At 48.5% G+C, this 24,494-nt stretch overlaps 1 protein-coding gene across 1 annotated transcript in view; it reads right to left on the bottom strand.

The window, feature by feature from the left end:
• LOC139273917 (uncharacterized) overlaps positions 1 to 24,255 on the bottom strand; it is a 75,593-nt gene extending 51,338 nt beyond the window's left edge. Inside the window, exon 1 of the mRNA XM_070890988.1 lies at positions 23,914 to 24,255. Within this exon, the coding sequence (XP_070747089.1) occupies positions 23,914 to 23,967 (54 nt within the window). The 5' untranslated portion in view covers positions 23,968 to 24,255. The remainder of the gene's footprint in view (positions 1 to 23,913) is intronic.
• Between the last annotated feature and the right edge of the window lie 239 nt (positions 24,256 to 24,494).

Genomic DNA, 24,494 nt, shown 5'->3' with positions numbered 1-24,494 from the left:
CAATCTGGGGAGGGAAGGGGAACAGCCAGTGGTTATGGTCCACATTGGTACCAATGATATAGGTAGAAAGAGGGGTGAGGTCCTGAAAGCTGAGTTTAGGGAGCTAGGAGTAAGATTGAAAGCCAGGACCTCAAAGGTGGTAATCTCAGGATTACTGCCAGTGCCACGTACTAGTGAGGGTAGAAATAGGAAGGCTAGTTATATAAATACGTGGCTGGGGCATTGGTGTAGGAGGGAGGGCTTTAGTTTCCTGAACAATTGGGACTGCATTTGGGGTAGGTGGGACCTGTACAAGTCGGACAGGTTACACCTCAACAGAGACGGGACCGATGTTCTCGCGGGTGGCTTTGATAGTGCGGTTGGGAGGGCTTTAAACTAGCTTGGCAGGGGGATGGGAATCCAGGAGAGGGCTCTGAGCTAGTTAGAGTGGGTGAGAGCGCAGATGAACAGAACCCCAAGAAAGGATGCAAAAGGCCGGAGGCAACAGAGCAGAGTAGCACTGGGGTAAGTGTAAACCACAAGGTGATAGGAAGGGACAATATGTATGAATATAAAGGGCCTACAGGAGGGGTCAAAACTAAAAATCATGGTTTAAAAACTAGTATTAAAACACTTTACCTAAACGCACGCAGCATTCGAAACAAAGTAAATGAGTTGACGGCACAAATCATTACAAATGGGTATGATTTGGTGGCCATTACAGAAACGTGGTTGCAGGGTGGCCAAGACTGGGAATTAAACATACAGGGGTATCTGACAATTCAGAAAGATAGACAAGAAGGGAAAGGAGTTGGGGTAGCTCTGTTAATAAAGGATGATATCAGGGTAGTTGTGAGAGACGATATTGGCTCCAATGAACAAAATGTTGAATCATTGTGGGTGGAGATTAGAGATAGTAAGGGGAAAAAGTCACTGGTGGGCGTAGTTTATAGGCCCCCAAATAATAACTTCATGGTGGGGCGGACAATAATCAAGGGAATAATGGAGACATGTGAAAAAGGAACGGCAGTAATCATGGGAGATTTTAACCTACATATCAATGGGTCAAATCAAATCGCACGGGGTAGCCTTGAGGAGGAATTCATAGAATGCATACGGGATTGTTTCTTAGAACAGTATGTTACAGAACCTACAAGGGAGCAAGCTATCTTAGATCTGGTCCTGTGTAATGAGACAGGAATAATAAATGATCATCTCGTAAAATATCCTCTCGGAATGAGTGATCACAGTATGGTTGAATTTGTAATACAGATTGAGGGTGAGGAAGTAGTGTCTCAAACGAGCGTACTATGCTTAAACAAAGGGACTACAGTGGGATGAGGGCAGAGTTGGCTAAAGTAGACTGGGAACACAGACTAAATGGAGGCACAATTGAGGAACAGTGGAGGACTTTTAAGGAGCTCTTTCATAGTGCTCAACAAAAATATATTCCAGTGAAAAAGAAGGGCGGTAAGAGAAGGGATAACCAGCCGTGGATAACTAAGGAAATAAAGGAGAGTATCAAATTAAAAACCAATGCGTATAAGGTGGCCAAGGTTAGTGGGAAACTAGAAGATTGGGAAAATTTTAAACGACAGCAAAGAATGACTAAGAAAGCAATAAAGAAAGGAAAGATAGATTACGAAAGTAAACTTGCGCAAAAGATAAAAACAAATAGTAAAAGCTTTTACCGATATATAAATCGGAAAAGAATGACTAAAGTAAATGTTGGTCCCTTAGAAAATGAGAAGGGGGATTTAATAATGGGAAAGTGGAAATGGCTGAGACCTTAAACAATTATTTTGCTTCGGTCTTCACAGTGGAAGACACAAAAACCATGCCAAAAATTGCGGGTCACGGGAATGTGGGAAGGGAGGACCTTGAGACAATCACTATCACTCGGGGGATAGTGCTGGACAGGCTAATGGATCTCAAGGTTGACAAGTCCCCTGGTCCTGATGAAATGCATCCCAGGGTATTAAAAGAGATGGCGGAAGTTATAGCAGATGCATTCGTTATAATCTACCAAAATTCTCTGGACTCTGGGGAGGTACCATCAGATTGGAAAGCAGCTAATGTAACACCTCTGTTTAAAAAAGGGGTCAGAAAAAAGGCAGGTCACTATAGGCTGGTTAGTTTAACATCTGTAGTAGGGAAAATGCTTGAAGCTATCATTAAGGAAGAAATAGCAGGACATCTAGATGGGAATAGTGCAATCAAGCAGACGCAACATGGATTCATGAAGGGGAAATCATGTTTAACTAATTTACTGGAATTCTTTGAGGATATAACGAGCATGGTGGATGGAGGTGTACTGATGGATGAGGTGTATTTAGATTTCCAAAAGGCATTCGATAAGGTGCCACACAAAAGGTAACTGCAGAAGATAAAGGTACGCGGAGTCAGAGGAAATGTATTAGCATGGATCGAGAATTGGCTGGCTAACAGAAAGCAGAGAGTCGGGATAAATGGGTCCTTTTCGGGTTGGAAATCGGTGGTTAGTGGTGTGCCACAGGGATCGGTGCTGGGACCACAACTGTTTACAATATACATAGATGACCTGGAAGAGGGGATAGAATGTAGTGTAACAAAATTTGCAGATGACACAAAGATTAGTGGGAAAGCGGGTTGTGTAGAGGACACAGAGAGGCTGCAAAAAGATTTAGATAGGTTAAGCGAATGGGCTAAGGTTTGGCCGATGGAATACAATGTCGGAAAATGTGAGGTCATCCACCTTGGAAAAAAAAACAGTAAAAGGGAATATTATTTGAATGGGGAGAAATTACAGCATGCTGCAGTGCAGAGGGACCTGGGGGTCCTTGTGCATGAATCCCAAAAAGTTAGTTTGCAGGTGCAGCAGGTAATCAGGAAGGTGAATGGAATGTTGGCCTTCATTGCGAGAGGGATGGAGTACAAAAGCAGAGAGGTCCTGCTGCAGCTGTACAGGGTATTGGTGAGGCCGCACCTGGAGTACTGCGTGCAGTTTTGGTCACCTTACTTAAGGAAGGATATACTAGCTTTGGAGGGGTTACAGAGACGATTCACTGGGCTGATCCCGGAGATAAGGGGGTTACCTTATGATGATAGATTGAGTAGACTGGGTCTTTACTCGTTGGAGTTCAGAAGGATGAGCGGTGATCTTATAGAAACATTTAAAATAATGAAAGAGATAGACAAGATAGAGGCAGAGAGGTTGTTTCCACTGGTCAGGGAGACTAGAACTAGGGGGCACAGCCTCAAAATACGGGGGAGTCAATTTAAAACCAAGTTGAGAAGGAATTTCTTCTCCTAGAGGGTTGTGAATCTGTGGAATTCTCTGCCCAAGGAAGCAGTTGAGGCTAGCTCATTGAATGTATTCAAATCACCGATAGATTTTTAACCAATAAGTGAATTAAGGGTTATGGGGAGCGGGCGGGTAAGTGGAGCTGAGTCCACGGCCAGATCAGCCATGATCTTGTTGAGTGGCGGAGCAGGCTCGAGGGGCTAGATGGCCTACTCCTGTTTCTAATTCTTATGTTCTTATGTTCATTGACACCCACTAACAGAGTGCTCAAAGAGACAATCAGAGAGGAATGCCTGGTAACAGCTCTTTTGTTCACAACAATCTCTGCTCATGCTGGAGGTGCGGGGGCAGACATGCTCAAAAACCTGTAGGTTTCAACAATTTATCTGTAGAAATTGTAACTTCAGTGGACATTTAGCCAGAATGTGCAGGAAGCCCACAGCGAGGCTAATTTACTAGGCAGATGAACCACAAGAGGGGTCTGCAAGGCAGGTTGATGCTTGGGACAAAGCAATGGACGCTGAAGTTCAGCGGGTTCATGTGGCAAACATCCACAGCTCATATACCAAAATGCCACCTATGATGATGAAAGTCCTATTAAACGGCATCCTGGTACGCATGGAGCTGGACACAGGAGCCAGCCAGTCACTTATGAGTGTCCAACAATTCGAGAAACTATGGCCACTCAGAGCTAGCAGACCCAAACTAGAACGCATTGACACGCAATTACGGACGTACACCAAAGAGATCATCCCAGTGCTAGGCAGTGCAATGTTGGTGGTCACACTTAATGGATCAGAGAATCGGCTACCACTCTGGATTGTCCCGGGAAATGGTCCCGTGCTTTTGGGGAGGAGCTGGCTAGCCAAGATGAACTGGAAATGGTGGGATGTGCACGCCATTTCATCTGTGGAGCGAAGTTCATGCTCACAGTTCCTACAGAAATTTGAGTCACTATTTCAACCTGGTGTCAGGACTTTCAAAGGTACCAAAGTAGTGATACACATCACCCCGGACGCCAGACCAGTGCACCACAAAGCCAGAGCTGTGCTGCATGTGATGCGGGAGAAAATTGAGAGTGAGTTGGACAGATTGCTGAGAGGGCATAATTTCGCCCATTGAATTCAGCGACTGGGCAAGCCCCATCGTCCCTGTCCTAAAAACGGATGGCTCGGTCAGGATCTGTGGCGACTACAAGGCTACTATCAACCGAATGTCACTACAAGACCAATACCCGCTTCCGAGAGCGGAGGATCTTTTTGCCACGCTGGCAGGCAGCAAGCTGTTCACCAAGTTGGACCTCACTTCAGCCTTCATGACCCAGGAACTGGCCGAAGAATCCAAGCTACTGACCACCATCACCACGCACAAGGGGCTGTTTGTCTACAACAGGTGTCCGTTTGGCATTCGATCAGCAGCTGCTATCTTTCAAAGGAACATGGAAAGCCTGCTCAAATCCATCCCCGGAACAATCGTATTTCAGGACAACATCCTTATCACTGGTCGAGACACCGAGGAACACCTCCACAACCTGGAGGAGGTGCGACGCCGACTGGACCAGGTAGGCCTGCGACTAAAGAAGTCCAAGTGTGTGTTTTTGGCCCCAGAGGTCGAGTTTTTAGGCAGGAGGGTTGCCGCAGACAGGATCCGGCCTACCGAATCCAAAATGGAGGCGATTCGTCGTGCACCCAGGCCCAGCAACACATCGGAGTTGCGTTAATTTCTGGGACTCTTGAACTATTTTGGGAACTTTCTGCCGAACTTAAGCACATTGTTGGAGCCGCTACATATGCTCCTGCATAAGAGTTGCAATTGGTTTTGGGGGGACTGTCAGGAACAGGCTTTCAATCGGGCGCGGAACCTGCTTTGTTCTAATAAGCTGTTGACCCTGTACATCTCCTGTAAGAAATTGGTTTTGACATGTGATGCCTCATCCTATGGGGTTGGGTGCGTGTTGCAGCAGAGTAATGATGAGGGCCAATTCCAACCTGTGGCTTATGCCTCCAAGTCGCTCTCCCAAGCAGAAAGGGGATATGGGATGGTTGAAAAGGAAGCGTTCGCATGTGTCTACGTGGTGAAAAAGATGCACCAGTACCTTTTTGGCAGACGGTTCGAATTAGAAACGGACCACAAGCCGTTAACATCCCTGTTGTCAGACAGCAAAGCTGTCAATGCCAATGCGTCAGCTCGCATACAGCGATGGGCTCTCACGCTGGCTGCTTATGACTACACCATACGGCACCGGCCAGGCACCGAAAATTGCGCTGACGCGCTCAGCAGGCTTCCACTGGCCACCACTGAGGGGCAGTGGAGCAAAGCGCTGAGATGGTCATGGCTGTTGATGCCTTTGACAGCGCAGGCTCCCCCATCACAGCCCGCCAGATCAAAATCTGGACCAACAGAGATCCCCTCCTATCCTTGATTAAGAAATCCCCTGACTGGGGATTGGGTGCCCACACACGGAGCATGCCCCGAGGAGGTCAGACCGTTTCACAGACGAATGGATCAGCTCTCCATCCAAGCCGACTGCCTGCTATGGGGCAGCCGGGTAGTCATGCCCCAGAAGGGAAGGGAAGCATTCATCAGGGAGCTCCGCAGCAAGCACCCAGGCATCGTGCTAATGAAGGCCATTGCCCGGTCACATGTATGGTGGCCGGGAATTGACTCAGACCTGGAACACTGTGTTCGCAGGTGCACGACGTGTGCCCAGCTGGGCAATGCCCCCAGGGAAGCCCCACTCAGCCCGTGGCCCTGGCCCACCAGGCCATGGTCACGTATTCACGTAGTCTACGCGGGCCCGTTCATGGGAAAATGTTCCTCATTGTTGTTCATGCGTAATCGAAATGGATCGAGTGCATCATATTGAATTCATCCACGACATCCACCACTGTGGAGAGTCTGCGAGCGGACTTTGCGACCCACGGCTTGCCGGACATCCTGGTTAGCGACAACGGCCCGTGTTTCACTAGCTATGAATTCCGGGAGTTCATGTCGGGGTACTGGCATCAAACATGTCAGGACAGCACCGTTCAAGCCGGCCTCCAATGGCCAGGCAGAACGTGTGGTTCAAATCATAAAACAAGCCATGCTCCGGATTCAAGGACCCTCCCCTTTAATACCGTCTATCGCGCCTCCTGCTGGCCTATAGGTCCCGACCGCATTCGCTCACGGGAATCTCACCCGTGGAACTACTCATGAAACATACACTTAAAACTCGGCTGTCCCTCATTCATCCAGTCCAATCAGACATTGTTGAGGGCAAGCGCCAGTCCCAAAATGAGTGCAATGACCGTAACTCAAAGGGGAGATGTATAGAAATCGATGACCCTGTATTTGTTCTTAATCACGCTTTGGGGCCCAAGTGGCTTGAGGGTACTGTAATTGGCAAAGAGGGGAATAGGGTCATAGTGGTCAGACTTAACAATGGACAGATATGCCGCAAGCATCTGGACCAAGTAAAAAAAAGGTTCAGCATGGACACTGAGGAACCTGAGGAAGATCATGAGATGTTGCCCACACCACCGCCAGTGAACGAGCAACAAGAACTTTCAGCAACATGTACAGTCCCTGCGGCCAGCCCGGACAAGCCAGAATCACCACAGGTGACAGAGACGCATGCCAACGCTTAACAACTAGAGCTCCAACTGCGGCGCTCCACGAGAGCGTCGACCGCCTGAAAGACTTAATCTTTGACCCCATAAGACGTTGGAGGGGGGGGGGGGGGGGGGAAGGTGATGCCATGTATGTAACCTTCATGTAACTGTAACCTTCATGTAACAAGACTGCATACTGTATACACCTAAAAAATGCACACCTTGACCACAGGGGGTGAACTTGTGGGAGACACTCCTCACCTGGTCATCCAGGTATATAAAGGGAGGTTCCACGCAGGGTCATCACTTCTTGGTCCTGTGAATAAAGGTTCGGGTTATAGAGTGACCTTGTCTGCAGAATGTGCCTCGGGTGAATTTATAGTAGTGTGTAAGGACACTACAGTCAGCACTGTCATCATCATCATAGGTAGTCCCTCGGAATCGAGGAAGACTTGCTTCCACTCCTGAAGTGAGTTCTTTGGTGGCTGAACAGTCCAATAGGAGAGCCACAGACTCTGTCACAGGTGGGACAGATAGTCGTTGAGGGAAGGGGTGGGTGGGACTAGTTTGCCGCACGCTCTTTCCGCTGCCTGCGCTTGATTTCTGCATGCTCTTGGCGTTGAGACTCGAGGTGCTCAGTGCCCTCTCGGATGCACTTCCTCCACTTAGGGCGGTCTTTGGCCAGGGACTCCCAGGTGTCAGTGGGGATGTTGCACTTTATCAGAGAGGCTTTGAGGATGTCCCTGTAGCGTTTCCGCTGCCCACCTTTGGCTCGTTTGCCTTGAAGCAGCTCCGAGTAGAGCACTTGCTTTGGAGTCTCGAGTCTGGCATGCGAACTATGTGGCCTGCCCAGCGGAGCTGATTGAGTGTGGTCAGTGCTTCAATGCTGGGGATGTTAGCCTGAATGAGGACGCTGATGTTGGTGCGCCTGTCCTCCCAGGGGTTTTGTAGGATCTTGCGGAGACATCGTTGGTGATATTTCTCCAGCAACTTGAGGTATCTACTGTACATGGTACATGTCTCTGAGCCATACAGGAGGGCAGGTATTACTACAGCCCTGTAGATCATGAGCTTGGCGGCCGTTTTGAGGGCCTGGTCTTCAAACATTCTATTCCTCAGGCGACCGAAGGCTGTACTGGCGCACTGGAGGTGGTGTTGGATCTCGTCGTCCATGCCTGCTCTTGTTGATAGGAGGCTCCCGAGATATGGGAAGTGGTCCACGTTGTCCAGGGCCGCACCGTGGATCTTAATGACTGGGGGGCAGTATTGTGCGGTGAGGATAGGCTGGTGGAGGACCTTTGTCTTACGGATGTGTAGCGTAAGGCCCATGTTTTCATACGACTCAGTAAATACGTCGACTATGTCCTGGAGTTCAACCTCTGTACCTGGGTGCTAACACATTTGTGTCCAATAAACGCCCCCAGGGGGTGCTAACAGGAAGCGCAAATGCACCGAATTTCTAGGCCAATGTTTCTGAATAAGGAAATTTACCTTCTCTGGGCACTCCCTTACGCAGATTGAAAGCTTCTGTTTTGAAAGTTGGAGGAGGCAGAGATTCCCTTGGTCGGGTCCTACAGTCTTATTTTATAATTTATTTTCTAATGAAGACTGTTAGGATTTTTTATAATTAGGAACAGGTTAAAGATTCCCTCAGGGTTTGGACTGAAAAATAGAGAAAACGATCTTGTAAAAATAGCGAGAGTGTACCTCTGCCAAAAATGAAAAGTTTATTAATAAACTTGGAGCGTGTAGCGTGATGCAGACAAGTGCTCTTCTGGAAATGTAGTCAAGCTGTAGGATTCTGGGCTCCACTGAGTTTTATGTATGTTGGCAAAGGTCAATTAAATTATTGATATAATGGGTTAATTTATTGTATTGGGATGAGGGGGAGAATTGGATTATGAAGGAAAGTACGAGAGGAATGGAGATAAGGAATGAATGTATAATTAAATAACTTACTGACATTGTAGGGAAGTGCTAAGCCTCAATTTGCCTCTGTTCCTAATAGTGTTGCTGCGAGTTATGGCTACACCTGGGTCTGATCATTCCCTGACACAGTGGGGCTGATTTCTCTCTTGCTACTGCCATGTTTAGCCTGTGAACAGGATGGTAAGGGGATAAAAATTCAAAACAAATGGCAGACTTACGACAAGACTTGTTGCGGTTTTTAGGGGTTTTTCAATGTAGACACCCATGCTCCTGTTGCAAACTGGTGAAGAGTCAGGTAATGCAGTTAAGACTCTAACATGATATTCACATGAAACAGAACTAGCACCAATATCCCTTCAACTCGCCTATGAACCAGGAATCGGACAGTCCAGAGACGGCCATTTATAGCTCTACTTAAAGGGATCTCCACCTGCTTTGATCTAAAAACCTGCAAAGGTTTCAGATATATTTTGCTCATAGCTTATAGTGGCTTTTGGCACATTACTCAATTTTAAATTGCTTGTAGTGGCTGAACAATCTGCTGAAATCTTAAAGGGGAACTGAAAGAAAGCAACATATTAAGCTTTGTTCTGCACAGCCTGTTTCTTTCAAAGCGCGGTCCCTTTAAATTTCTGTGCATGCGCGGTATTTACAATATAAAAGCCGGTGAACGGCCTGCGTGGCACTTTTCAGATTACTGCACGGACGCACTTTAACAAGAACATTGCATTCAGCCCCTCAAGCCTGTTCCACCATTCAGTGAGATCATGGCTGCTCTGTATCTTAACTCCATCTACCCACCTTGGTTCTGTAACCTTTAATACCTTTGCCAAACAAAATAAGCTGATAATGCACTTTTTTCAAAATGGGCCATTCTTCGAGAAATCCATTCTGGCTTGAGGAAGTTGAGCAGAGTCCTGGATGGGTGATCATTGCGGTCACCACACATTCTATGGTTGATTGCAGGATTTTGATGTCGTGTTTCAGAACCCCACACAAGTTGGTAGTGGATCTCTCCACAGTCTTTAACAGGTTACCCTGGCAGGCTCCCCAATACATTCAACTACTGGTGGACAGAAAGCAGTTTTCTTTTGAAGGTTGGGCTCCTAAAGTCTGCATCTCTATCCTCTTCTTCAGAGCTAGGACCCGACAGTACCCTTTTGTGAGCCATCTCCTGGGATGACCTTGCTCACTTGTCCTGTGTGAATTATCCCCCTGTGCAGAGCCCTCACTGTCTCTGTCCCACTCGGGGTGACCATTTCCGTGCTGGTGCTTGGAGGGGTATGAGCGAGGGATGGTGCATCTTCAGGAGAGTTGTCCCTACTGTCTGCACAGCTCAATTTATATGGCGGACCTAGAAAAGGAGCAGAAGGACAAAAGTTAGCACGTAACGGTGGAAGATGAGAGGCAATGCAATGCAGCCCCAGGCTGTCGTACTATGGGTGTGAGTGTGTGCATGTGAGCTGAAGAGTTCATTAGAAAATGAAAAGAAAGGAAAAATGCCCAAAACATCCTCATTTGCGAGGCCTCCAGACTCACCATCGGATAAGCTGCCTGTCCCCCATTGCAATGTGGCAGAATTTCCGTCATATTCTGTGCCAAATTCTCTTACAAGGTGAGTGAGAGTGGGTAAATGTGCCCCCTTTGGAGGATTGTGAAGATGAGTGATGCAGTTTATTATTGTGGGCAGGCTGAGAGAAAGGAGCAGCAGCTGTGGGTAAGAGAGGGAAGTCATTGTGAGGGTGGCAGCAGGAGATGTAGTGGTGTCCACTGTGATTAGAGGAGAGGCTTGTGAGGTGGGGGAGGGAAGGTTTACCAGTGCTAGAACTGAAATCTAGTGTTGCAGGGTTGTGTAGAGAGTAAGAAAGATTTGAAGAGGAGTCGTGCCTTGGCAATCCAGGTAAGGTCATTGCATTTCCTCCTGCACTAGTAGCTATGCTGCGAGCATTGAGCTGCCCAGACACCTCGCTCCACTGCCTCTCGCTAATTTTCCGTGGCACCAATCATCCATCTGAAGAAAAGAGGGCCTCCTCCTGGTCCTTACTTATTTCAGGAGGACCTCCACAGTCATCACCCCTCCCACTGCCCAGTCTGAGCTGCAAACAAAAATAAACACGAGTGTACGTCAATATCTATCCACTATGTCCTTATCTTTTAAATGTTTCCATGTCTCATTTCTGTGCTTCCCACTCCCTGTTGGTCCCTTTCTGTGCTTCTCTCGTTGACTGTCTTCCTGCGCTCTCTATTCCCCTTGTCCTTTCAATATCTCCTCCCTTTCATGTTTTGAACACAGAATTTCCTGACTAGTTAAGAGATGGAGTTCAGCAGGAAACGTAAGCATGTTCATCTCGCCTGTCACAGGGTAGAAGTTCTTGCCCTTGCCACTGCCGTCAGTGTAGATACACCCACACAGAAAAATGACACACAACAACATGTATTGATATAGCGCCTTTAACACAGTGAAATGCCCCAAGGCGTGAGGTTATGCACTTTGGCAGAAAAAAAATCAAAGAGCAAGTTATTATTTAAATGGAGCAAAATTGCAAAGTGCTTGGAGTACTTGTGCATGAAACACAAAAGGTTAGTGTTATATATGTGGACTTGTATTTACTCTATAAAGCCACCAGAGGGCTCATCCCCTGGAGTCCCAAGGGATCTCGTAATCCCTTGGGAGCACAGGCATTTAAGGAGGCTTCACAGGTTGGAGAGGCACTCTGGAGACCTGTAATAAAAGACTAAGGTCACACTTTACTTTGATCTCACAGTGTTCAGTCTGACTCTTTCTCCATACACAACAACTGGTGACGAGATACAGATAGTGAACCCAAAGATGCAGAGAACAGTGGGCATCCTGGAGAAATTTTCGGAGGGAGATGTTTGTGAAACTTTTGTGGAGCGACTCGATCAATACTTCGTGGCCAACGAGCTAGATGGGGAAGAGAGCGCTGCCAAACGAAGGGCGATCCTCCTCACCATCTGTGGGGCACCAACGTATGGCCTCATGAAGAATCTGCTCACTCCAGCGAAACCCACAGAGAAATCATACGACGATTTGTGCACACTGGTCCGAGAGCATTTGAACCCGAAGGAAAGCGTTCTGATGGCGAGGTACCGGTTCTACACCTACAAAAGGTCTGAAGGCCAGGAAGTGGCGAGTTATGTTGCCGAGCTAAGACGCCTTGCAGGACATTGCGAATTTGAAGGACATTTGGAGCACATGCTCAGAGACTTTTTCATACATGGCATTGGCCACGAAACCATACTTTGCAAACTTTTGACTGTAGAGACCCCAACCTTGAGTAAGGCCACAGCGATAGCTCAGGCGTTCATTGCACCAGTGACAATACGAAGCAAATCTCTCAGCACACAAGTGCTGCCACAAGTACTGTGAACAAAGTGATGTTGTTTTCAAATCATAACGTACAGGGCAGGTCACACATACCTGCAGCTGCACGTCCGCAGATGACTCAGAGTCCACCATCAAGGGTGATGAATGCAAGGCCATTAACACCTTGTTGGTGCTGCGGGGGGGATCATTGTTTCCATTCATGCCGATTCAAAGAGTACGTTTGCAAGGGCTGTGGAACAATGGCACACCTCCAACAAGTGTGCAGGTGAGCTGCTAAGCCTGTTAAACCTGCAAACCACCACGTTGCAGAGGAGAACAGATCCACGGAGGATCACTACGAACCAGAGCCTCAGATAAAGGAGGCAGAGGTAAAAGGGGTGCACACATTCACCACAAATTGTCCCCCGATAATGCTGAATGTTGAACTAAATGGACTCTCGGTGTCAATGGAGCTGGACACGATGCGAGCCAGTCCATCATGGGCAAAATGACTTTCGAAAGGTTGTGGTGCAACAAGGCCTCAAGGCCAGTCTTAACTTCAATTCACATGAAACTAAGAACTTACACAAAAAAAACTGATTCCTGTAATCGGCAGTGCCACCATAAAAGTCTCCTACGGTGGAGCAGTGCACAAGCTATCACCCTGGGTGGTACCGGACGATGGTCCCACGCTGCTCGGCAGGGAAAGATACGCTGGAACTGGGATGACGTCCGAGCGCTAATCGCCCACTGACGACACTTCGTGTGCCCAAGTCTTAAACAAATTTCCTTTGCTGTTCGAACCAGGCATCGAGAAATTTCAAGGAGCAGAAGTGCAGATCCACCTCGTTCTGGGGGCGCGACCTATCCATCACAAGGTGAGAGCAGTACCGTACATGATAAGAGAAAGGGTAGAGATCGAACTAAACCGGCTGCAAAGAGAGGGTATCATTTCACCAATCGAGTTCACTGAGTGAGCCAGTCCTCAAGGGAGACGGCACCGTCAGAATCTGTGACGATTACAAAGTAACTATCAATCGTTTCTCCCTGCAGGACCAATACCCACTACCAAAGACCGACGACCTCTTTGCAACTCTGGCGGGAGGAAAGACGTTCACGAAGCTGGATCTGACTTCAGCCTATTTGATGCAGGAACTGAAGGAATCATCGAAGGCTCTCACCTGCATCAATACGCACAAGGGCCTTTTTGTTTATAACAGATGCATGTTTGGAATCCGATCAGCGGTGGCGATATTCCAGAGAAACATGGAAAGTTTACTGAAGTTGGTCCTGCACACCGTGGTCTTCGAGGACGACATCTTGGTCACAGGTCGGAACACTGTCGAGCACCTGCAGAACCTGCAGGAAGTTCTTAGTCGACTCAACCACGTGGGGCTCAGATTAAAACGCTCGAAGTGCGTTTTCCTGGCGCCTGAAGTGGAGTTATTGGGAAGGAGAATTGCAGCGGACGGCATCAGGCCCACCAACGTGAAGACGGAGGCAATCGAGAACGCACTGAAGCCTCAGAACGTGATGGAGCTGCGGTCGTTTCTGGGACTCTTGAACTACTTACTCGGTCTCAGCACACTGCTAGGACCACTACACGTCTTACTACGAAAAGAGAGCGAATGGGTTTGGGGCAAAAGCCAAGAAAGTGCCTTTGTAAAAGCGAGAAAATTGTTATGCTCCAACAAATTGCTTGTGTTGCATGATCCATGTTAGCGTTTGGTACTAGCATGTGATGCGTTGTCATATGGCGTCGGGTGTGTATTGCAACAAGCTAATGATTTCGGGAAACTGCAACCGGTTGCTTATGCATCCAGGAGTCTGTCTAAGGCCGAGAGAGCCTACAGCATGATTGAAAAAGAAGCATTAGCGTGTGTCTATGGGGTAAAGAAAATGCATCAATACCTGTTTGGGCTAAAATTTGAATTGGAAACTGACAGTAAGCCACTTATATCTCTGTTTTCCTAGAGTAAAGGGATAAATACCAACGTATCGGCCCGCATCCAGAGATGGGCGCTCATGTTGTCCGCATACAACTACGCCATCCACCACAGGTCAGGCACAGAAAACTGTGCCGATGCTCTCAGTAGGCTGCCATTGCCCACTACGGGGGTGGAACTGGCGCAACCCGCAGATCTAGCCATGGTTATGGAAGCATTTGAGAGTGCGCAATCACCCATCACTGCCCGGCAGATCAAAACCTGGACAAGCCAGGACCCCTTATTATCTCTAGTTAAAAGCTGTGTGCTTCACGGGAGCTGGTCCAGTGTCCCAGTGGAAATGCAGGAAGAGATAAAGCCGTTCCAGCGGCGCAAAGATGAAATGTCTATACAGGCAGACTGCCTTCTGTGGGGCAATCGAGTAGTGGTCCCCAAGAAGGGTAGAAACACCTTCATCAATGACCTCCACAGTACCCACCCAGGCATCGTAATGATGAAAGCGATAGCCAGATCCCACGTGTGGTGGCCCGGTATCGATGCGGACTTAGAGTCCTGCGTTCACAGATGTAATTCATGCTTACAGTTAAGTAATGTACCCAGGGAGGCGCCGCTAAGTTTATGGTCTTGGCCCTCCAAACCGTGGTCTAGGGTACACGTCGACTATGCAGGCCCGTTCTTGGGTAAAATGTTCCTTGTGGTTGCAGACGCGTACTCCAAGTGGATTGAATGTGAGATAATGTCGGCTAGCATGTCCGCTGCCACTACTGAAAGCCTGCGGGCCATGTTTGCCACACACGGCTTACCCGATGTCCTGGTGAGCGACAACGGGCCATGTTTTACCAGTGCTGAGTTCAAAGAATTCATGACCCGTAATGGGATCAAACATGTCACATCTACCCCGTTTAAACCAGCGTCCAATGGTCAGGAAGAGAGAGCAGTGCAACCCATCAAGCAAGGCTTGAAGAGGGTAACTGAAGGCTCACTGCAGACTCGCCTATCCCGAGTCCTGCTTAGCTACTGCACGAGACCCCACTCACTCACTGGGATCCCACCTGCTGAACTGCTCATGAAAAGAGCACTTAACACAAGGCTCTCATTAGTTCACCCTGATCTACATGAACAGGTAGAGAGCAGGCAGCTTCAACAAAGTGCATACCATGATAGCGCAAATGTGTCACACAAGATTGAAATCAATGATCTTGTATTTGTATTAAATTATGGACAAGGTCCTAAGTGGCTTCCCGGCACTGTCGTGGCCAAAGATGGGAGTAGGGTGTTTCGGGTCAAACTTTCAAATGGACTCATTCATCGGAAACACTTGGGTCAAATCAAACTCAGATTCACGGACTATCCTGAGTAATCCACCTTGAATCCCCCAACATACACACCAGTGGCAACCGGCACCACGGTTGACCACGAAGCAGGACCCATCATCCACAGCAGCCCTGCAGGGCCCAATACACCAGGCAGCCCAGCAAGACCAGATGCACAGCAGCCCAGCAAGGGCCCAACAAATGATTCAACAACAGCAGCTTTCACACCGAGATGATCAACCAGGGCACGAAGGATCGACTCACATTGTAAATAGTTACACTGGTGACTTTGCGGGGGGAGTGTTGTTATATATGTGGACTTGTATTTACTCTGTACAGCCACCAGAGGGCTCATCTCCTGGGGTCCTAAGAGATCCCATAATCCTTTGGGAGCACAGGTATTTAAGGAGGCTTCACAGGTTGGAGAGGCACACTGGAGACCTGCAATAAAAGACTAAGGTCACACTTTACTTTGAGCTCACAGTGTTCAGTCTGACTCTTTCTCCATACACAACAGTTGGTATGCACGTACAGCAAGTGATCAAGAAGGCCAATGGAATATTGGCCTTTATTGTGAAGGGGATGGAGTATAAAAGCAGGGCAGTCTTGCTACAGCTATACAGGGTATTAGTGAGTACTGTGTACAGTTTTGGTTTCCATATTTAAGAAAGGATATACTTGCTTTGGAGGTAGTTCAGAGAAGGTTCACTAGGTTGATTCCGGAGATGAGGGGGTTGACTTATGAGGAAAGGTTGAGTAGGCTGGGCCTCTACTCATTGGAATTCAGAAGAATGAGAGGTGATCTTATCGAAACGTATAAGATTATGAGGGGGTTTAACAAGGTGGATGCAGAGAGGGTGTTTCCACTGATAGTGGAGACTAGAACTAGGGGACATAATCTTAGAATAAGGGGCCGCCCATTTAAAACTGAGATGAGGAGGAATTTCTTCTCTCAGAGGGTTGTAAATCTGTGGAATTCGCTGCCTCAGAGAGCTGTGGAAGCTGGGTCATGGAATAAATTTAAGACAGAGATAGAGAGTTTCTTAACGATAAGGGAATAAGGGGTTATGGGAAGCAAGCAGGGAAGTGGACCTGAGTCCATGATCGGATCAGCCATGATCGTATTAAATGGCGGAGCAGGCTCGAGGGGCTGGATGGCCTACTCCTGCTCCTATTTCTTATGTTCTTACAGGCGCTTCACAGGAGTATTATGAGACGAATCATTTGACACCGAGCCACATAAGGAGAAATTAGGGCAGGTGACCAAAAGTTTGGTCAAAGAAGTTGGTTTTAAGGAGCATCTTATAAGAGGAAAGAGAGGTAGAGAGGCGGAGAGGTTTAGGCAGGGAATTCCAGAGTTTAGGGCCGAGGCAACAGAAGGCATGGCCACCAATGGTTGAGCAATTATAATCAGGGATGCTCAAAAGGGCGGAATTAGAGAAAAGCAGGTATCCCGGGGAGGTTGTGGAGCTGAAGGAGATTACAGAGATAGGGAGGGGCGAGGCCATGGAGAGATTTGAAAACCAGGATGAGAATTTTAAAATCGAGGTGCTGCTTAACCAGGAGCCAATGTACGTCGGCGAGCACAGGATTGATGGGTGAGCGGGACTTGGTGCGAGTTAGGTCACAGGCAATCGAGCTTTGGATCACCTCTAGTTTAATTAGGGTAGAAAGTGGGAGGCCAGCCAGGAGTGCGTTGTAATAGTCAAGTCTAGAGGTAACAAAGGCATTGATGAGGGTTTCAGCGGTGGATGAGCTGAGGCAAGGGCGGAGACAGGCGATGTTACCGAGGTGGAAATAGGCGATCTTAGTTATGCTGCAGATATGTGGTCGAAAGCTCATTTCAGGGTCAAATATGATACCAAGGCTGTGAACAGTGTGGTTCAGCCTCAGACAGATGGTGGGGAGAGGGATGGAGTCAGTGGCGAGAGAACAGAATTTGTGGCGGAGATTGAAAACAATGGCTTTAATCTTTCCAATATTTAACTGGAGACAATTTCTGATCATTCAGAACTGATGTCGGACAAGCAGTCTGACAATTTAGAGACTGTGGAAGGGTCAAGAGAAGTGGTAGTGAGGTAGAGTGGGTGTCATCTCCGTACAATTAGAAACTGACACTGTGTTTTTAGATGATGTCACCAAGGGGCAATATGTCGATGAGAAATAGGAGGGGATCGATTCTTGGGGGACACCAGAGGTAACGATGCGGGAGCGTGAAGAGAAGCCATTGCAGGTGATACTCTGGCCACGATTAAATAGATGAGAATGGAACCAGGAGAGTGCAGTCGCACCCAGCTGGATGACAGTGAAGAGGTTGGAGAAGGATAGAGTGGTCAACCGTGTCAAAGGCTGCAGACAAGTCAAGGATGAGGAGGGATAGTTTGCCTTTGTCACAGTCACAAAGGATGACATTTGTGACTTTGATGAGAGCCGTTTCAGTACTGTGGCAGGGGCGGAAACCTGATTGGAGCGATTTAAACATGGAATTGTGGGAAAGATGGGCACGGATTTGGGAGGCGACAACACGTGGACTTTGGAGAGGAAGGAGAGGTTGGAGATGGGGTGGTGGTTTGCAAGGACGGAGGGGTCGAGGGTTGTTTTTTTGAGGACGTGGGTGATTATGACAGATTTGAGGGCGAGGGGGACAGTACCTGAAGAGAGAACCATTAACAATATCAGCTAAGCTGGGAGCCAGAAAAGGAAGATGGGTGGTCAGCACTTTAGTGGGAATAGGATCGAGGGAGCAGGATGTGGGTCGCATAGACAAAATGAGCTCGGAGAGGTTGTGAAGAAAAATCGGAGAGAAACTGGAGAAAGATGTGAGTTCAGGGCTAGGGCAGGGGAATCCTTAAGAGGAAGTTTGGCCCAGTGGGCTAAGGGAAGGAAGGGAAGTGACAGAGGCAGCTGAATGGATGGTCTCAATCTTAGAGGCAAAGAAGTCCATGAGCTCCGCACACGTATTGTCGGAGGTGAGGGTGGAGACTGGGGAGAGGGATTTAAAAAGGTGGTTAGTAGTGGAGAATAGAAGCCAGGGTTTACATTTGCATTCCAGAATGATTCTGGAATAGTCAACAATTTTGGCAGATGAGAGCAGTGTTGTATATGCAGACTATGGATGTACTCTCTGTGTAGTCACTGTATAGTTGCATAAGATGGAGACTTGTTACCTGATGTACTTTCAATAAGGTTTACACTGTGTGCATACATGCTGGCACCATTACTGGCAGGGCCCAGTGTAAAAGGCTGCACACAATGCTTGTGCCTCACTCTGGAGTTTGGAATAAAGGACCAAGGTCACTCAGTTTGAGTACAACACATTGCCTCGTGGAGTCATTCATAAGTACATTACAGACATAACAACTGGCGACGAGAATAAGAACTTTCACGCGATCATGGCTACCTTTGACGCACTAAAAGACTTCGCAAAGGGTGATGATTGGGATGCCTTCACGGAAAGGCTTGAGCTATATTTTGTGGCAAACGACCTGGCAGGGGAGACGGACACATGGCGGAGAAGCGCAAGGCTATACTGCTGACCAGTTGTGGGCCCGAGGTCTACCGCCTCATCAGGAATTTGCTGGCACCCACGAAGGCCAAGGATAAGACATACGATGAGCTGACTGAACTAATTCACAAACAACTTAAACCAAAAGAGAACATCCTCACGGCAGGCACAGATTCTACACTCACCGCAGACCTGAGGGCCAGGAGATTGCAAAATATGCTGCCGACCTCAGGAGACTTGCGGCACCGTGTGATTTTGGCACGCACCTCAACGAAACATTGCGAGACATCTTCATTTTAGGAATTGGCCACGAGGGCCTCCTTCACAAGCTATTATCTGCCGACACCACAGTCAACCTGCAGAAGGCCATCAGCATCAGTCAGGCGTTCATGACCTTGACCTGCAGCACCAAGCAAATTATTCATCCTGTGGACTCAAACCCGTCAAGTACTGTACACAGAATGGTGCCTTTCACAGGCAAGACTGTAGAACGTGGCTCTGCCCAGGGCAGAGAGCACAGACCTCAGGGTTCCAGAACTCAGAGTCCGCCGAGGGGTGCTAATCGAGTAGCACCATGCTGGCGTTGTGGAGAAAATCATAGGGCTCTCCAACGTCGGTTTGCTGAGTATGTATGCAAAGCCTATAACACGCAGGGTCATCTCCAGCGCATGTGTAAAAGAAATACGACTCACCGTCTAGCAGAGGAGTCGGTAGATGACTTTGAATCCAGCTCCAAGAAGAAGTGTATGGAGTGTATACCTGCACCATCGATTGTCCTCCAGTGAAGATGGAAGTCGAGATAAATGGCGTTCCAGTCTTCATGGAAGTAGACACGGGAGCGAGCCAATCAGTGATGAGCCAGGATGCCTTCGAGAGGCTATGGAATGAAAAACGACCCAAGCTGGTTCCAGTACAGGAAAAGTTGCGCACCTACACCAAGGAGCTGATCCCAGTTCTTGGTAGTGCGGATGCAAGTGTAATCCATAATGGCATGGTGCACAAGTTATCTCTGTGGATTGTTGCAGGGGATGGTTCAACGTTACTCGGAAGAAGGTGGATGGGGAAGATGCAGTGGAAATGGGAAGACCTCTTCACTCCAGCAATCGATGTCCCCCATGCTCAGAGGGAGAGAAAAACCTCACCTTTGCTTGGGCCAGGCACCAGAGAACAGACCAGCGCAGCACCTGAGGCACAAACCATCCATCACGACTGCGTGGCAATGATCTGACCAGAACGACCTAAAAGTACCTTCCCGGCTCCAGTGGCAGGACTCCTGGGGAGGAAGATCTAATTCACAGGTACCCTTCCAGCATTTGTGTCAGAATCGCGGGAGAGAAAGATCAAGGCAGTAGACTTCGAGGACAGAGACAAGATGGCGTTCCTGCTGTAGCGAGGGGCAGTGTGGCTGAAAAAAAAGATGGCCACGGCAATATCACGAGGTGCAACGCTGAGGGACCAACACGTGGTATCTAACAAAGGAATTGATTGGGGTAAAGCCAGCAGGGTTCTCTTAAAGGAGACCTGCAACCAACTGAACTTAAAGAGACATTGTATGCAGGGGAATTAATGTAACGAACCGATTAAGATTGTAAAGAACAAAATGTTGTTGTGAATTTTCGGTACTATTCCTAATGTAAAGAACAAAATGTTATTGCGAGATGTCGGGAATAGAGTGTCCCCAAAAGTAGCAAGCGAGCGACCTCAGGAGGGTGAAGGCACTGATCCTGATACCCTGCCCCAGGTCTATCCCACGCTGTAGGCACCCATTGGCACTATTCGCCACGGACCCGGAAACGGCGCCAATACGCGCAGTCAGCCACCATTGCCCACCACCAGGGAGGAGACGGTGCAGCCACCAGACCCAGTCGCTACCTCGGCCATGTCCGGGAGTGAAAGGTCAGAACCAACGAGTTCCCCAAACAGGACCTGGAACAGCCAGATTCCCAACACCATTAGAGAGCAAACAGAAGATTCTGCAGCCTTCAAAGGAGGATGGGGAGGCGACACACATCTGTGGCTCTGCCCACCACTAGGCAACGACAAAGGCCCTGAGTCCTGGCTAGGTGAGTGAACCAAACCCACCCCGCTAGCAGGAGGCGCAGCGCTGCCATCAGACGACTAGAACCCCGCCTGGTTGCTCTGGAACTAGCGTCCTCGCAAACCTGTACTGCTACCTCATACTGACCATGACTAAACCATGAATGCAATCTACCCAATCCTGGTGCACGACCGTAAAACGTAACAAATGTAAGTCACTGAACCGAGGTGTCACGATACAAACTGTAAAAAAAAATGTTTTTCTTCCTTTCTTTGTACTTGCACTGTGTCTGATCCTGTATGTTAATGTAACTGGCCAGCTGCATGATCTCGCTGTGAGCAGGGCTGGGGGGAATGGATGTAGGTAGCCATGGACACACACATGGATCACACCCAGAACCCACTGGAAACTCCAGCGCATCATCGAACCATCCAAACTGGTAACCACTACCCAATGTAGTGGCAAAAGGACTGGGGGTTAACAGGGAGAGAGCCAAGCCAAAGCACAGCCAAGGTGCAAGGGCTATTGGCACTTAAGTCTGGGGAGAGCTAAGCCAGAGCACATAGTGCAAAGGTAATTGGCACAAAGGACTTGGGGGAGAGTGATGTTGTATATGCAGATTATAGATATACTCTCTGTGTAGTCACTGTATAGTTGCATAAGATGGAGATTTGTTTATCTGATGTACTATCAATAAGGTTTACACTGTGTACATACATGCTGGCCCAACTAGAGGGTACAAGTTGGTGGAGACCAGGGGTTTCCTGCCCTGGTGGCAGGGCCCAGTATAAAAGGCTGCACACCATGCTTGTGCCTCACTCTGGAGTTTGAAATAAAGGACCAAGGTCACTATAGTTTAAATACAACACATTGCCTCATGGAGTCATTCATAAGTACATCACAGACATAACAAGCAGGATCTGATAATGCTTTATGTGGTCCATTCAGATCTGGCGGTGAATGGCTAAACCAGTTGTCTGCCATATCCATTCAAGTCTGCGTCCCTTGGACTTAAAGGAGCAAAGATGAGGGCTGTACCAGGGGGAACGTCCAGGGTGAGAGAGAGTTATGATTTTAATAGGAACTAGGGCATCAAAGGTGGTGGTGAGGGTGTGGCAGATCGGTAGCTGCAGAAATGTCATGGTGAATGGAGGGCCAAAGGCTGGACAGTTGGGAGTTGATAAATGCAGCTGTAAGAGAGTTGAGAGTGTTTTTTTTCCAGGCACGGACACAGAAGAAGGTAGGGTTGGGGGTGGGGTGGAAGGGGGATGTGGCTGAAAGAATAGAAAGACGTGATCAGAGATGGCTTTATCTGTGATTGACACGATGGGAGTAGCGAGGCGACGAGAGATGGCAAGGTCAAGGGGATGGCCATGAATATGGGTTAGGTAGTTTACCTGGAGAGAGAGATTAAGGGAGGATAGGAGGGTAGTGAACTCGGAGGAGACAGAGAATGATGAATTGAGATGGAGGTTGAAATCACCGAGGATGAGAAGTCATCAGTGCAGAGGCTGAGGGAGGAAAGCAGTGAGGGTATATCGGTGATAAAGTTTTTATGGTACTTGGGTGGGCGGTAGCGAACGAGATGCTCAAAGGAGGATAAAGTGCCGGAGGAGTAGGAGGACAGACCAAGGTGTGATTTGTTGATGAGAGCCACACTGCCACCACGGCGGTTTGAGTGGGGCAAGTGGCAGAAGGTATAGCCAGGCGGGGAGGCTTCATTTAAGGGTAAGGTGGCATCACCCCTCAATCAAGTTTCTGTTAGGGCCATGATGTCGATGCAATCATCCACGATAAGCTCATGGATGGCAAGGGCCTTGTTCGCAAGTGAACGGACATTCTGGAGGGAGATGCGGAGAGGGTCGGAGATGGCTGTCCCACAGGGTCAGTGCTGGGGGTGTGAGTTGGACGGGGAGGAGATTGGCAAAGTTTAGCCCCCAGTGGGTGCGCTGGGTGGGAAGGTCGGCGAGAGAGTAGAATGGGATAGTTGGGGTTGCTGCTCGTAAGGAGGCAGCGATAAGTGCCTCGATGGGCCCTTCATAGGATGCCAAGAAAGCCAAAGGTAAAAAAATCATCTTTAACAGCAGAGATAGAAAAACAGCAGGTAAGTCTTACAGTATAATCCAGTATAGTTCATTGCAGAAACGTAGTCTAGGTGTCCAGAGAAGTCCAGGAGATTGGGAACCAATTTGACAAAAGAATTCAGCAGCAAAGACTTGAAGCGACTGAAAACAGAGCAAAGGCACAGTAGCTGAGTCATGTTCGTGAAGTAGTTTGTTAATCAAGTTTCTGCAGAGGTCCAGCAGTTGAAAGGGCTCAGTGAGAACAAAGACACACCAGGGGGTGGGCACTGGGCTCTGCAGGGATAGCTTTAAACTTCTAGATGGGCTGAAATGCCTTCACTATCAGAGACAGGGTGTCTTAAGCAATGGAAAAAAGAAGATTTGGGGAAGAAAGGGTAAAAGAATGGCAATGGATGACCACGGATACAGTTGAAGAGAAGAACAGCTCAGAAAGGAGCTGCCAGTCCAGAAGCCATCTTGAAACGATAAAAGGAAAGGACAGATGGAAGGAGAAATGGAGGAGCAAAAGGAAACGAGAAACATGCACCAGAATTCAGGCTACAGCTCTTGGTTCCTTGCACATTTTCACAAGTGGGAAGATAGTGAGAAATACAGTGTATATTGCCCTGCATAAATCACTAGAAATCATGTATAATTTCAGGAATATAGCTCAAAAATATAATTTTTCATTTTATTATGAACCTATAAACAAATCAGTTGAAAAGAAATCTCAACCAGCAGGTTGGAAGGTTTGAAATTTGCAGAGTTTCCTGACCAATATTCCTCCTTAATACAACACCAAGCAGAGATGAACTGGTTGCAGTTTGTGAGATTTTGCTGTGTGCAAAAGGGCTGACACATAATTGCCCCTTCTGATAAGGCCTCTGACAGCCTGAATGCGGCTCGGAGGGGCCGCCATTTTGTAAATTGCCCTACCTCGGGTTTGGAGCGGTGTCCGGGGCCGCTCCACCCGTTTTCGCGTCGTGGCATGCTCACGCCGATGCCTTTCCGACTGGCGGGGATCTCCTCGCGAAATTGCCCCTTTTCAAAATTGCCCCGCGGGAGCGGCCCCGTCACAACTCGGTGCCCCCGACAACTTTTGCTGTCGGTACACTCTCTGTGCCGTGGCGGCGCGGCCGCCTTTAAAGGGGAGGGCGCACTGCCTCGGCCGCCATGTTAATTGTTTTTGTCGGCCGACTGCCAGGTTGGGCCGACAATTATGGCCGTGTGTTCGGCCGGGCCGCCAACAGACCAGCCTGACACCCCCTCTTGGGTGCCAGGCCGCTAGCCCGCCCGAAACTCTCAGCATTAACGTGGCTGCAGAGTTCGCAGCAACTCTCCCCTTTAACTGAAGTGGAGAGATGTTATGATGCACCAGCGCGATGACATCATCAGCACAAAGCTGATGACTGACAGCCTCGGCTACGCCACCCTGCCCCCACTTCCGCTCCGCTATTGACTGCCACTCTGCCCCGCCCCCACTTCCGACCTGCTCGAAAATAATCCCCAAAGCTTTA

Source organism: Pristiophorus japonicus, chromosome 9, assembly GCF_044704955.1.
Source record: "Pristiophorus japonicus isolate sPriJap1 chromosome 9, sPriJap1.hap1, whole genome shotgun sequence".
NCBI classification, from domain to species: Eukaryota; Metazoa; Chordata; class Chondrichthyes; family Pristiophoridae; genus Pristiophorus; species Pristiophorus japonicus.
Note: the sequence above shows the minus strand (reverse complement) of the source record. Positions and strands in the feature narration are given on the sequence as shown.